General features: G+C 39.9%; 1 protein-coding gene across 6 annotated transcripts in view; it reads right to left on the bottom strand.

Annotated features, from left to right (window-relative positions):
• TJP1 (tight junction protein 1) overlaps positions 1–10,531 on the bottom strand; it is a 106,206-nt gene extending 95,675 nt beyond the window's left edge. For 4 of the 6 annotated variants that reach the window (XM_045899537.2, XM_045899538.2, XM_045899539.2 and 1 more), the window contains exon 1: positions 10,041–10,531. In XM_045899537.2, the coding sequence (XP_045755493.1) occupies positions 10,041–10,067 (27 nt within the window). In that variant the 5' untranslated portion in view covers positions 10,068–10,531. The remainder of the gene's footprint in view (positions 1–10,040) is intronic. The other 2 variants (XM_045899542.2, XM_045899541.2) reach the window with 2 other exon arrangements.
• Between the last annotated feature and the right edge of the window lie 4,451 nt (positions 10,532–14,982).

Below are 14,982 nucleotides of genomic sequence, written 5' to 3'. Positions count from 1 at the left end.
GTATGTATGTATGTATGTATGTATGTATATGTATGTTGGGGGAGTGGAGGGGAGTTTTAGGGGTTGCTAGAAAGTACACACAGAACAAGTGGAAAACTACAAAGTGCTCAAGAGTTAAAAACTGAACAGAATTTGCTAATCACTTACCATACCAGTAGATATTCCAACTGTGCACTGGATTTGGAATGGTCTTTAATTTCTGTTCTCTAATCCATCAGAATACAGATTGCATGTCTTACTTAATGCTATTGTAATAAATTTTTCAAAAGTATCTCAGAGCCCATGGACTTCTCTGAAACCACAGCACATCTTGCTGGACTGGGACATCTAACTTATAGGCCAATCTATGTCCAGTATCAAATAAATATATACATACATAAATACACAAATTAAATGTTCATACACGGATGCACACACAGAAAACCCTAATTCCTGCATGCCTCTTCTCTAATATTAAGATGGGGGCACTTAAAATGTTTTTTAAAAAGATACAGCTTAACATAACAGCTTACTATATGCTGGGCATTGCGCAGAGTGCACAACCACCCTAGGATGGGTACTGTCATCATTATCTGCATTTCATGGATAAGAAAACAGCTATCAAGCAAGACTCAAGGTTCAGATTCCATAGCCTAAACTCATACAGCAAAGCAACTAAACTTAGGGTTACTCAAGGATAACCTTTCCCGTCCTTTCCTTGCTCTCTCTCTGTGCAGGATCTGGCCGGCTGACAGTTCTCTCTCTCGAAACTTTTTTTTGCTGCCCTTTTTTGCTGTGCCACTACCCTCAAACCACATTCAAATTAAGAACTTCTATTAATGAAAAGACCATTAAGAGAGAACCACCATGTTGGAAAATAGATCTAAAATATATGCAATCAACCAGCTTTTATCCAAAAAATATAAAGCAAATCAATAAGAAAAAGTCCCACAGAAAAGTAGACAAAAAACTTGAACAGGCAGGCTATAAACATGAAAAGTTGCTCAATCTCATCTAGTCAAAGAAATGCAAATTAAAACTACAATGAGATTGTACTAAAGACCCACCAGAAGGGCTAAAATTAAAGTGTCTAATAACACCAAGTACTGGTGAAAACACAAAGCAAAAGAAACTCTCATTCACTGATGATGAAGAGCGTAAAGGTACAACCTCTTTGGAAAACACATCATTCAATGACTATTTCAATTACTAAAATTGAAGATACACGAAATAATCCAGCAGCAATTCCATCCCTAAATACAAATCTTAGAGAACTGTGTGATCACCAAGAGAAATGTACAAGTGTTTATGGAAGCATTACTCTTAACAGCCCAAATTAGGAAATAACCCAAATGTCCATCAACAGCACAATAAATAAACTGTGGTATATTCGTGCAATAGAACACTATACAGCAATGAAGATGAATGAATTCATACACAACAACATATGAATCTTAAAAACATAAAGTCAAAACAGTGATTGCCTTGGGAGAGTAAAGGTGTTATTTAGGAAGATCACCATATGGATCTTATGGTCAAGAAAATGGCTACATTACTAGGGTAATATTATTAGGAACAGGCAAGGCGGAAAGCTTCTGAGAAGCTGGCAATATTTTATTCCTTGACCTGGATGGTGTTTACATGGGTGTTCATTTTACAGTAATTTATTAATGTACATCTGCTTTATGTACTTTTATATAGATATTGTATTTCACAGTAAAAAGGCATAAAAAAATGACATCAGCTGACATTTAAATCAAGATAATTTACATAAAAATCCAGATTTACAACCTGTTTTGAAACACTGGAAGATCTGGCCTGCCTTGCCTTTCTTCTATGCCAACAATCAGCTGGAGCTGAGCAAGAGCTACCTCCTTCAGATCCACTTGCGCTCTCTGACTGCCACAGTACCCTGTGTCTCCCAGCTTTCATGATTCATGCTACCTATCTGGTCTAAAACTCACCTAACACCATTCCACACTCATCTCTGTGACACTCCTTTAGAACACAGGAACGTATAAGCATGCGCATGTACGAATTATAAAGCATATAAGCAGGATAAAGCATCAAGCAACCTCACATTTAAAATAGAATAGTGGTACCTAACAGAGTTGTTAAGATTAAATGAAATAATGCACACAAAACACGTAACTTAGTATTTGTCACAGAATCAGTGCTCAATATTGGGGGGCTATTTATTACTGACATGCATTTCTCATATTGACAACACATGTAAATCTACTTGCATGGCCGCTGTCTTCTGATTTTATAGACAACACAGCAGAAAAATAAGGGTTGGTATAAATTTGTTTGATCAAATACTTCAACACGTAACACTGTTAAAACCAACAACCAGTAAATAAATCTTCCAAAGTTCCTTTACAGGACACCATGGGAAAGATTTCCTACAATTATACTTTGCAAAGTAGGCCTGTTTTAACTTGTTTTGTCCAAAGCATGTATTTCACCTGATTGTGGCTTTTATTGGCCTGATCAGAGTTAGGTAAATGGGTACCTACTAAAATATACTTCAAGATGATGAATTTTAAGACCTTAGTCATAAAATACCCTCAAAACTAAACACTGTAGTTTTGACTTTTGACTTTTCAAGGTGAACATCATATGAACACCAAAAGCAGCTTTCTATATTTCACATAACTGTTATACTCCAGTGACAGGCTAATCTAGGCTTATCCAATTCTTGCCCCAAAGACAGAGGAATACAATATTTTTCTCCAAAAAAACCCCCCACAAAAGTCTACTTCAAACTTTTTTTTTCTGAAGCCGATTTGGCAGTTAAGTCCTCATACAATGGATTACTATGAATCTGATCCACGAATACAATGAAAACTAATGAACTAGTTACCCACATCTCACAAAAGCAATGCTGAGCAAAAGAAGCCATACACAACAGAAGCCACACTGGAAGATTCTGTTTGTATAAAGCTCACAGGCAAAACTACAGTGTTCACAGAATGCATAATTAAGTGGTAAAATTATAAAGAAAAGCTAGAAAATGAATACCACAGAAGACTAGATAGTTGTAATCTCTGGGAGAAAGAGGCTATGATCCAGAAATGGCATGTTAGGAATTCCAGAACTTATCATCATGTACAGTATTTTATTTGTTGCTCTCTGCTCACACTGTTAAAATGCTCCATAAGTAAGAGCTATGTTCACTGTTCTATCTCTAGCATCTAGAACAGGGCCTGGCACATGCTAGGTTCCCAATAAATATCTACTGAATGTAGAATAAAGTTTCAAAACCCAAATTGTTCCATATTTCACAGCTTGTCAGACTCTAAATATACCAGTAACAGCCAGCATATTGTGCATTTTCCATGTCAGTATTCTCAAGGAGTTGTAAGTAAATTCTGACTATAACTCTTAACCTTTTTCTCCTTTTGAGATATTTTTACCAAACACATGCATACAATACTTACATGGATGTATCCAGATTCGATTAAAACATTTTTAAAAAATTAACAAAGAAAAATACTAAAATTCTTGTGTTAACAGCAAGCCCAGGCTCTAGATATGGCTCTACCACCTTCCCCAACCAAAGAAAGCACACAGGATGCTGTGTTATTATAAGATGTCTGTGAGTGTGATATTTTTTTATGGGTAAACAATGTAAAACTAAATTACACATTTCATAACTGATTATTACAGTGTAAGGCAGTTGGAAACTATAAGCTTCTAGAGGACAGGAATCCAAAACAAAATGTGTTCAATGAATGTTTCTTGGGTTAACAACAACAATTACTGAAATCCTCCTGATTTTATAATTATGAACTGAAATGAGAGGTAATCGAATTAAGTTTAATTCAGTCATCAGAAATTGTACAAACCCCAAAGATTACTAGTGACAATTCCAAAAGAGTGAAAATTCCTAAGACAACCAAGAAAAAATAATGAACTTTCACTCTTGGGGAATGTATACTATTTAAAAAAACAAAAATAATATTTCAGCAAATAAAAAAAATTAAAAGAAGCATATGCTAACCTTACGTTCCTAGTTAGTATCCATATAAAGTAATATTAGCTTCTGTTTTCACATCCATTCTGGGCACAATAAACTAGAATGACTGAGGTCATTCATCAGTCAACTCACTTCCCAGTATTTCACTTGCACAAAATAGCTTGTTCTGATATATACCTACAAGGCAAACTAATAAAAATTTATCTTCTTTTTTTAAAGTTTTTTTTTTTTTAATTTGACAGAGAGAGACACAGCGAGAGAGGGAACACGAGCAGGGGAAGTGGGAGAGGGAGAAGCAGGCTTCCCGCCGAGCAGGGAGCCTGATGCGGGGCTCGATCCCAGGACCCTGGGACCATGACCTGAGCCGAAGGCAGACACTTAACGACTGAGCCACCCAGGAGCCCCTAAAAATTTATCTTCTGATCTATCCCAAAGTTAAGGGCCATCTGAGACTCAGTATTTAAGACTACATATGTAACAGAGCTTTGTTATTAAGTCTCAAATGGTGTGTTTTATGGTACAAATTTTGGCAACACAGGTTTTCTCTTGTTCTAAAGCAGTGTTTCTGTGATATAGTTGATCACACAAGAGTCTATTATTTTCATCCATTTTTAAGATATAAAATGAAATTCCCTACTCATATACTCACTGCACTCTTCTCATTATTAAGAATTTATCTGTTTCAGAAGGAATGGAAATAAAGCACCTGGCTAACCCATAAAGCAGCAACCTGAAGCTACTCTTCTCTACAATAAATAAATTAAGGAGCATTCTAGGTCAGAGATACCAAAAGGGCTATATTTATTGCTGCCTTATACTGGAAATACTGTTCTGAAACCTACCAATTTTAGATGAAATTTAAAAAACTATAATAAATAAATAAACAAGCAAACCCTCAGTAAACTAATTCTAATGTCTCCCTCTTCCTACCAGATTAAAAGTTGTTAAACTAAAAAGGTTTTTCAAGACTGCCTTTCAAAATTCAGAGATGGAAAGCAAGTTCCAGTCAAGTATTTCAGAAATATCATAGTAGTCATCAACAACTATCTCTTAGTCTCATTTAACATTTGATCAGAAACTCTACTAATAAAAAGTAACTGCTCATTCCACTAGCCTGTCTTCAGCCACCATCCTCAGTCAGTACTGGATACCAAGTGCATGTGTGTGTCCAGGAGCCTGGAAAGAGCTATGACTGAGCAGTCAGGGATGGGTAGTCCCATACACGAATTTATAGCGACTAATGGTCTTTCAGTAGACTGAATTTTTACCATGTCAGGATTATTCCAAATTTTCACCAAAATAATTTTTTAAGACCCTTTCCTTAGCAGCATGGTGATCTGTCTTATTTATACTTTTTTATTCTTAGAACTGTACAGAGTTTACATTTGGTCTCTAAATAGAAAAAAAAGATTAAAGAGCAAGTAAAAGTCAAAGCCAGTACATTGTTTCCAGGATTGAAAAAAATGAGTGAAACCACTGTAATCTTTTTCCTTCAAGCAGGGAACAGTTCTAGCTATACAGCATTACAGCCCTCAAAGCCACAGACTGGTCTCAAACTCATTATTTGTTGGTTGTGGATGGCTGACCTCCTCTATCACTTACTGGCAGTAATCAATGAGCAGCATGAGTCTTTCTTTTAAAAAAAATTTATTTATTTATTTATTTATTTGGTGGGGGGTAAAGAGAGAACCTCAGGTGGACTCCCTGCTGAGCCAGAGTCTGATGCAGGGCTCATCTCACGACCCTGAGATGAGTCCTTCTTAAATATAAAATAAATGTTGTAAGATCCTAACATGAAAACATCAGTATCTTAAAAAAAAAAAGGGGGGGGGGGGGTCTTTCCTAACAGTGTAGTGGAGTTTGTACCATTACACAACCTGAAAGAAAAGGCACACTATGATTGGAAAAGTAGCTGTCTTACAGAGCTGTCCTAAAATGAACGTAAGAGTTGTAAATACAGTCAGGATGATCAACAAAGAACATAAATTACAGTTTTAACCATAAATGTCTGAAATGCTAACATAAATAAAAGCCTTTTGCCTTTAATATAAAAAAATATTTCTAGTGAAAAATAAGTAATGTATAAACTTAGCACATCCAGAAAAAATTACTACAGTGAAGCTCATTAAAAATTGGCAGACACAATCAACTGAATTCTCATAAAGTCCAGTGAGTTTTTCCTTTACTTTTAAAGCAATATGCAGCACATATGCATTGATCAGTAAGTACCAAAACTAAAATTACATTGTACCAGCCACTCAGGACACAATTCCTACCTGTAAAGACTAATTTTCTACAGTTCTTAACTTTCAAATGTTCAGCTATTAAGAAAAGTCCAGGGGTGCCTGGGTGGCTTAGTCAGTTCAGTCTCCAACTCTTGATTTCAGCTCAGGTTTCAATCTCAGGGTTGTGAGTTCAAGCCCTGAGTTCAAGTGCACACGCCCAGCTTTTTAAAAAATAATTAAGCAAATAAAAATAAATTAAAAATAAAGAAAAGTACATTGTGCCTCACTTGATATAATCAATTCCTAAGAAGTGATATAAATTATTTTTATACTAAACTACACCATAATTTTAGAGATAACCACAGGAAAAAAAAAGTACTGTCCCTGAAACATAATGGAAACATTTAATCAGCAAAACCTAACAAGCATTTATGATAGTACAAGCTTAAATTTTATTGCTTCCTCCAAAGTGAAACAGCTTGAAAATCCAAAAGCCACTGCAACTTCCTTCAGCCACTTTCTGTGATTCAACCAATAGGAAATGTTCCTAATAATTATCCACACCATTTTCTTCCATAATTAACTCCTTGGTTAGACAGAGAACCACCCTCAAATTCCCGTTTTCAACTCTAGAATTTTATTATCAGGCGCACTAGTAATTCTGTTTGCAATTCAGATGTACACTACACATATAAAAACCTTTTCCTTTATTTAACATCACATACAAAGAAGCCCTTTCCAGCTCAGGTGTATTTCTTAAAAAATATCCTGCACTTCCTTCTAGTATTTTATGATCCATTTTATTTGCTCTTATTCAAACAGTTCATTTGGATTTTTTTTTTTTTTTTTTGCCTATGGTTTAAAGCAGAAAACTACCATAAAAAGGGGGGGGGGGGCGGATAACCAACAGTCCCAGCACTATTTACTGAATAAATAACCCATCCTTTCCCCAGTAATCTACATTATTTTTATCATGTATTCCTAATTTTCCCTCTTGCTAAATGAATTTAGGGAAATTATTTTATCTGTGTTTCAATTTCCTCATCCATAAAGTGGGGATAATAGTAATGCTCACTTCATAGGGTTACTTTAAGAATTAAATCCGTTAATTCATGTTAAGCACTTAGAACAATAGCTGACACATTAAATACTGATGATGATAATCACTAAAAACTCATAAATACAAAACTGTTCCTGGATTCTGTGGTTCCACTGTCTATTCCTGAGCTGACAGACTGCTTTAAATTACTCTGAATTTATAATACATTAGGTTTTCTAGTAGGGGCTTCTTTATCCAAAATTTCATGGCTATCATTCATTTATTTTATCAGATAAACTTTCTCATTATATGTCAAGTTTTCTACAATACTACTGAAATTCTATTTGGAGTTGTATTACACTTATATACATGTATCGGTTTGGGGAAAATTGGTATATTCTACAATACTGACTCTCCCCATCTCCCTCATCTAATTTATTTAGGTTTTATGTCCTTTAAAATAACATGTAATTTACCAACAAATGTTGTATTTATTCCTAGGCATCCTCTTCTTGGAGAAAAATTTAGTGGAATTTATCAGAATTTTAAATGCACATACCCTTGGACCCCAAAATTCCATTTTTAAGGACTTAACACACTATAATCGTGCACAGATATAAATATAAAGCTACTTATTACAATAGCAAAATCCTGAAAACAAGTTAAATGTTTGTCAGTAAGGCAATGATGATCGGCAGCATATTCTTAGGATAACAGACTATTCAACTATTACAAAAAATACAGAATCACACGTATTGGCTTAGAGAGTTGTTCTACAAACTACTCTGCTAAAACAAAAGAGCATGCTGCAAAATTAATGTCTTCTTTTTGTTTTTTTTTTAAACTGAGGGTTAGGGTAGGGAAACAAAAGTATCACATGTAAAGTATTAAGTACACAGTCTGGCTTGTAGTAAGCATTTCAGTCACCTCAAGATATTAAATAAATAAATAAAATCTTTTAAAAAAAAGATATTAAACGTGACTTAGTGAAAAGGCGAATATTCTTTCATTTCACCTATTTTTTATGGCCGCCTGCCTTGTTCTACAGCAGATTTTGTGGTAGGCTCATAATACAGCATTTAAACAAAATAAGCTTTCAACTCACATTTTATTTATAAATATTTACGAATACACATGTCCCTACAATGTAATATTTAAATACTGATGCTTTTCAATATGCCATAAATCTCAATCCCATAATTCAGGAAGAAAAGTATTGTTTCTTCTAAAGCATCTTACTATAACAATCCACTGAAAACTTACTTCTCTCCATATTTGAAATAACCTTTTTAAAGTGTGTTGTCTTGTCAGGTAGCATTTTCCTCACGTAGTGTTGCTTTAATTACAAAAATAATAGTAATAGTAATAATAATAATAATAAAATGAAGTGTGTTGTCTTAGATATCAAGTACCATAGATCACACCTCAGGAACAAAGTGACATTATGTGTAACATATAAACAAAGCCTTTCCTCCTTGGAAAGGAAACCCCCTTAAAGGTAAGTAATGTGAACTTATTTTAAAATCTAAACAAAATTTTGCTTTTTATTCTAAATCACTGGCTCAAGTTTCATCTCTAGATTGTTCTTCATCAACATAAGGTCAAAAAGGTACAAACTAAAGTTTTCTTAAAGAAAAAATATTATATTCCTTAAAAAATATATATATATTCACTACTAAATGTAACTGCTAATTTCTGCCTCCCAGAAAACAAGGTCCTGAGTTGAGAAACTTCAGGGCCATATTATACCCTGTTCCAGATGTTATGAATAAACATTTCCAACAGAAAAATAAATACATAAAACCACTACCTTTTTAAGTACTTCGATACTGTTTGAAGTAATGAATTAATTTTCAAAGAGAGATTTTTACTCTTCACTAAATTTTTCTCCAAGAAGAGGATGCCTAGGAAAAATTTCTGTATGCCTGTAATTGTTAAAAAGAGCAGGTACTACTGTATGATGAGAAAGCGTACAATGTAGAAAAGGAAAGGAGGATTTTAACTGAGTTTACGAACTTCAGCTTTTTGATGTAACATACAAGTTGGTTTCACAGCACTGAAAAAATGCCCCAGTACTTCAAAGCACATGTAGAAATTGATAGGAAAAAACAAGTCTTTCTTAATTTTATTTTTTAGACTTCCTCTCATTGTCCATCTGTAGGAGTATTTTGTGCTACTTCTGAAAGTTTAATTCAAATTAAACTATTAGAAAGTGTTCAGGGGTTCTCGTTTTCAATGCTACCTTAAGTAAATTACACAGTGTGGAAAAAAAACTCCGCCGTACTACACACAAAACACTGAGTGTTCTGCTGCCTCAATGTCTTATCGCTGGCGCGCGCATACCACGCACACTGACATCAGATCGAAACTACACGGTTTCGCCGGTGACCAACCACTCCTCCAAAGACCGCAGCTACTGGCTTGCTGGAGGTGGCACCCCAAACCCCGACCTCCCGCCCGCCGCAGGCTCGCCCCAGAGTGCCCGCAGAAGCCCCTCCCGTCGCCGAGTTTGCCGGCGCCGGACCTGTTGCGCTTCCCAGCCCGCCGCGAGCCGAGCCAGGCACCGACGCCGGCAGCGATGCACCTGCCCCGGACCGCAGCCCTGCGCGCCCGCCGCCCCCTCCTGGGCCCCCGCCCTCCGCCGGCCCGCCCGCAGGACTCCGAGCGGCCCACCGCCACAGCCAGCCCGGCCCACCCGCTGCCGCCCGCGGCGCTCGGGCAGCAGCCCGCGGGGAGGAGGGCGGGGCGCGGGCCCGACGCCGGCTGGCGGCCGCCCTAGCTCGGAATCGGCCCTGACGGCCTCGGAGGCGCTCACCTTGGCGGCCGCGGCCCTGGCGGACATCTTGTCTCTCTCCAGCGCCGCGCGAGGCTCCTCGGACCCGAAACTCCGCGCCACCAGCCCGCCGGCTCCTCACGCCACAGACCAGATAAACATCTCCCCGGAGCGAGCGGTGCTGGGGGCGGGGGCGGCCGAACAGGCCCGGCCCACGGGGAGGGGACTCAACTCGGACAAAAGTCCGGGAAGCGCCCGCCCGCCCCGCCCGGGTCTTCTCCGCGGGGCGCGCCCGGCCGGCGCCTCCCTCCGAGTGCGGCCACTCGCTCGGCCTCCCAAAGCTCGCACAGCCCAGACACGTCGGCCCCGCTCGCTCGCCACTGGCGTCCCCGCAGTCCGCCCGGTGGCTCCTCAGAAGCCGGCTTCCGCACGTAACTTCCCTGGAACCAGGCGCGGGGAAGGGACCCAGCGTCCACAGGCTGAGCCGGCGCCGGCAACTGCGGGAAGCCACGCAAACCTGCCGGCCCGGCCCGGCCCACTGAGCATGCCCGGCTCTGCGGGGGCGGGGCCACGGTGGGGGTGGGCCCATGGTGGGGGCGGGGCCGCTGCGGGGCGGGGCGAGCGGCCCGAGGCCCGCTTCCTCCCGAGGTCCGACCCCAGTCGCGGAAGGAAAAGCCCAGTTCCCGAAGTACTTGGTGGACAGTTTCCGCTGGCATGCGAGTCTTCCTGTTTGTTTTTATCAAAGGTCCAGCAGAAATGACCCCCAAGGAGAAAGCCCCTGTGTACCAAAGCCTTTTCGACTTATAGCAGAGACTTGTCTGCTTGCTCCTCAACAAGCCACGATGTATCAGCCCCCACGCAGAAGGGCTGTTGGAAAGGCTGGTACAGCAAATACCTGACAGTAGTTTCCTTAACGTGGTAAATATCGATGGTCACAGCTGTCACCACATGCCCGGGCCTTGCTGCCCCACTGAAAGCAGAATGCGTTTTTCTGTAAAGCACGTCGTGGCTTTCATCTCTAAAGCGCTCCTACAGGGTCAAAATGATTGCTCATTCTCGACAAACCGACTGTGCTAAAACTAAAACTTCGTGGGCACTCCTGGGCAAGCAGGCTGGGAAATACCCAAGAGACCTGCAATACCTTGGCCCACCCACATTAGGCCTCAAGATATATCCAAAGTCTCTCCCACCCCTGTAGGCAGGGATCTCCAAAGTATATTTTTGGCAACCAAAATGCTGCAATTCTTAGTGGTGAGCGAAGGGCTCAGGCTGCCTTGCATTTCTGAAGCCAGTTCTCTAGCTCACATCTGGACAGACGAGGAGGTTAAAGACTTGCAGCCCATGGTCCAAGTTTAATCAGTCTCTGCATACACTTCCCACGATGCTGACCGCCTTGCTAAACGCCAAAGAATATGTAAGAAACCATTTCCAGCCTCATTATTCTACACTTTGTAAAATGTAAAGCTCTCCACAAATGTCAGAAATTCTTCATAACAATAACATTCTTAAAGTCTAACCTAGTGCCACAAAAGGTACACAAGAAAGGGGGAAAAGGCACAAACACCAGATTTTAAACAATGATTTTCTGTTTGGAACTCAACTGTATGGAAAGATCAAACTTCTCTTAGCCAAGAAATATGTTTATCATACATAAATATCTATTAAGATCTCAAAGTAACCTTTTCATATATTTTGCAACTGAAGCTATCTGAACGAGAAAAAAGCATTCTGCAAATCAAACCCTTATTCTTTTCTTTCTCCCCCCCCCCGCCCCGCCCCCCTGCATAGAAATGGTTGAAGTCACTTTTGTTTTAAACTTATGGTGTAATTTTTTTGTTTGGGGGCAAAGTATTATTTATTCTTTTAAGAATTGTAATTAAAATGTCCTTAGGGGCAAGCACTGTTTTTAAAAAATCCGGGGAGTTTTCACAGCTTTATTACTTTATTATTGGAGACCTTTCATGTCTTTATTACTTTTACCATTTATTAAGATGTGCAATCAGCATAACCTGCCTAGAACTAGGCATCATGTCTTTAATAGCACCTAAACCTAGAGACATACCTAAAAATGCACAGACTTTTCTTTTTTCTCATTTGTCACTTTTCATCACGTCTTCCGTGTATCATTTAAATGCTAGATTACAACAATTTGTCAAAGATCTAATATATTTGATTACAATTTTAGTTTATTTTTGCCATGGTATAAGACATAATGAAATCAAGCAAAAAAATCTTTACCTTGAGAATACCTTGCTTTAAGAATTACATTTATAAAACTATCTCAGTGAATAATAGTACCCTTTAAAATTTTTTCAATGGTATTTGTATTATCTGAAGTAAACTGTGTAACATGTTTTATGTATTTCCTTTCCTCTAAAGAAACAAGAGAAAGTTTTTGTCACTTGTAAAAATGAAAGTAAAACACTACTGTCAAGTCTTAAAAACACATCTCCATCCCAATGGTTTATTTTTGGGGAGATGCTCTGATAAGAAGTGGAAAGCATAGAGCATAATCTCAGATAGTTGCCCCTTTAACAATGAAGAGTTTATCCACTGAACAACAAAAATTATACCATGACTTTAATGCTCAGGTATGAATGTGGTTATAGCTCCTCTAGACTCATCACATGGGAAGAAAACAAGTAAGTTTGAGATTCTCATTTAGAGTAACAATAAAGTTTAACCAAGAATCTCTTTCGATTGCACAGATTATCTTATTTCTGATCACCTAGTGCAAACTGAACAGGAAACTAAAAAACCACAACACTCACAAAGAGAACTTCCTGTGGGATTTTTGGTGTCTGCGGCTCAGAATGAAAAAAAAGAAAAAAACTGCGCAAAATCTTCACAAATCTTAGATAGAACCATTTATTACAACACCCTTGACCAAATGAACAACTATATCCATGCCAGCATTTTATCTAGGTATATTTTGTTTCCATTACAAAAAAAAAAATTTATCCTTAGAAAAGCCATTTATTTTTGGTATGAGATGTGAGTTTACGTATGAAATGCAAAGGGGAAGTATTAGGCACTGTGGCAGAACATGAGACAACCGTGATAATGCCACAGAAGAGGATATATGAAATACTAGAAAGAGAATTGTACCAAAGCATTGTAACCACCACCACCACCACAACAAAAGTAATTCTAACCTTACTCCTATGCCATGTCTTTAAAAATTCTATACATCGGGGGCACCTGAGTGGCTCAGTCAGTTAAGTGTCTGCCTTCGGCTCAGGTCATAATCCCAAGGTCCTGGGATCGAGCCCCGCATCGGGCTCCCTGCTTGGCGGGGAAGTCTGCTTCTCCCTCTCCCTCTGCCTGCTGCAGTCCCTGCTTGTGCTGTCTCTCTTTCTCTCTCTCTGTCAAATAAAGAAATAAAATCTTAAAAAAAACAAATTCTATACATTGCTTCAGAGTTTTCCTCTGCCGATAAAGTCATAGAACAAGATTAAACAAAGAAAGGTTTCTAAGGCTCATAAAATTTCCAGACTGCACAGACCAGTAAAATTTCAAACAAAACAAACACTTCAGGGGTGCAGTATAGGATTACCAACTTTTTCACTTATTTTGCAAAGCAATGACATTTAAAAACAAACACTAATACACTTAAGGATGATTAAAATGGTAGATTTTATATTGTGTACATTTTGCCACAATAAAAAAAAATACCAAAAGAATGTTACTATCACCGACATCATTTCATTTTTAAAAGGACGTATAAACACTAAAAAGTCATTTTTATTCAGTTCAGAATAAAGAACAGTCCTTCCTCAAACAAGAGTGAGGCTATCCTTCCCTTGACTGGGGCAAGGTGGACCTTTCTCTTTGTTGGGTCCTGAATGTCACAAAAGTAGGCTGATTGTTAGCTCCGTAATTCCATGGAATCCATGACTCCAGCCGGACTGACAAGCCAAGGCTGGGACTCCTCTCTGAGCAGTTTGCCTCCCCTTCTCTCCAGCTCCTGTTTCCTATCTTCTATACTCTCCTAATGATCCCTCAAAGACCTCCTCCCCAGCCCAAGCAGTGATTCCTAGAGAAAAAGAAATTAAGGAATGGAAACTCTCTTCCCTTCCTGCCAAACCATGATAGACCTACCCTGGGCACCTGCTTTTCCTCTGTCTTCTGCTCTCCCTGGGCTCTGAACCCCATCTCCGGGGCTGGCTGGCGGGCCCTATCAGCTTTGTTCTGTCTCACCATCATCTTCATCCTCTCTCAGCCAAAGGAGTCTACATCTCAGAATTCAAGCTTCCTCTGATGTCTTCCATTTAAAAAACGGGGTGGGGCTGAGGGTCAAGAGGGCAACCCTTGACCCTACCCAGGGTACCTTCGATGGATGGTATGCAATTGGCACAGCTGCTCAGAAGGGCCCTACACTGGATTTAATGCAGCACTGTCTTGAGTCTTAACAGTTCTCGCTTTGGATTTGTGTTTTGTAAGTGAAGGTGATGGGACAATGGGGCATGCACTGGGGACCTCAGCTCACATGTGATCCTGTTTGTTTTGGTCTCCCTGGAGGGCTTCTCAGCTACCCACTCCCACAACTCCTGAAGCCCCTGCCGGTGCTCACTCTCCCTCCCTGCTCTACCATCCTCTGTCCCTCACAAAGATCTGGGAGAGGGCTGGGGTCAGGCTTGTGTACCCTTAGCACCTTGGGCTGGGCAAGAGCCCTAGGCTGACAGGAGGCCATATCTTAGTGGAGGTGAGCCTCCTGCCTAGCCTCCACTGGGGTACCAAGCTGCCAGGGGTGGAGGCTTAAGGATCCTTGGTAGTTGCTGTCTACTATGGGCTGGAGCGGCAGTCCTGTAGCCTGACTTCCCTGGGGAAGGGAAGGACCCTGTCCTCAGCTTAGGCATTTAGGTCAGGTGGCTTGTGAGAAGGGGGTCCTGGTAGGCTCAGGAGGCAAGTGGGACCCCCAGGGCCCTGTGAGGGTCACCCCAGGGGTGCTCCCCCCAGGAATGGAGTCCTCTCTCCTCCCTAC

This window comes from Mirounga angustirostris, unplaced genomic scaffold (assembly GCF_029215605.1).
Source record: "Mirounga angustirostris isolate CCGP_5_RB_7025 unplaced genomic scaffold, mMirAng1.0.hap1 SCAF_9, whole genome shotgun sequence".
NCBI lineage: Eukaryota > Metazoa > Chordata > Mammalia > Carnivora > Phocidae > Mirounga > Mirounga angustirostris.
Note: the sequence above shows the minus strand (reverse complement) of the source record. Positions and strands in the feature narration are given on the sequence as shown.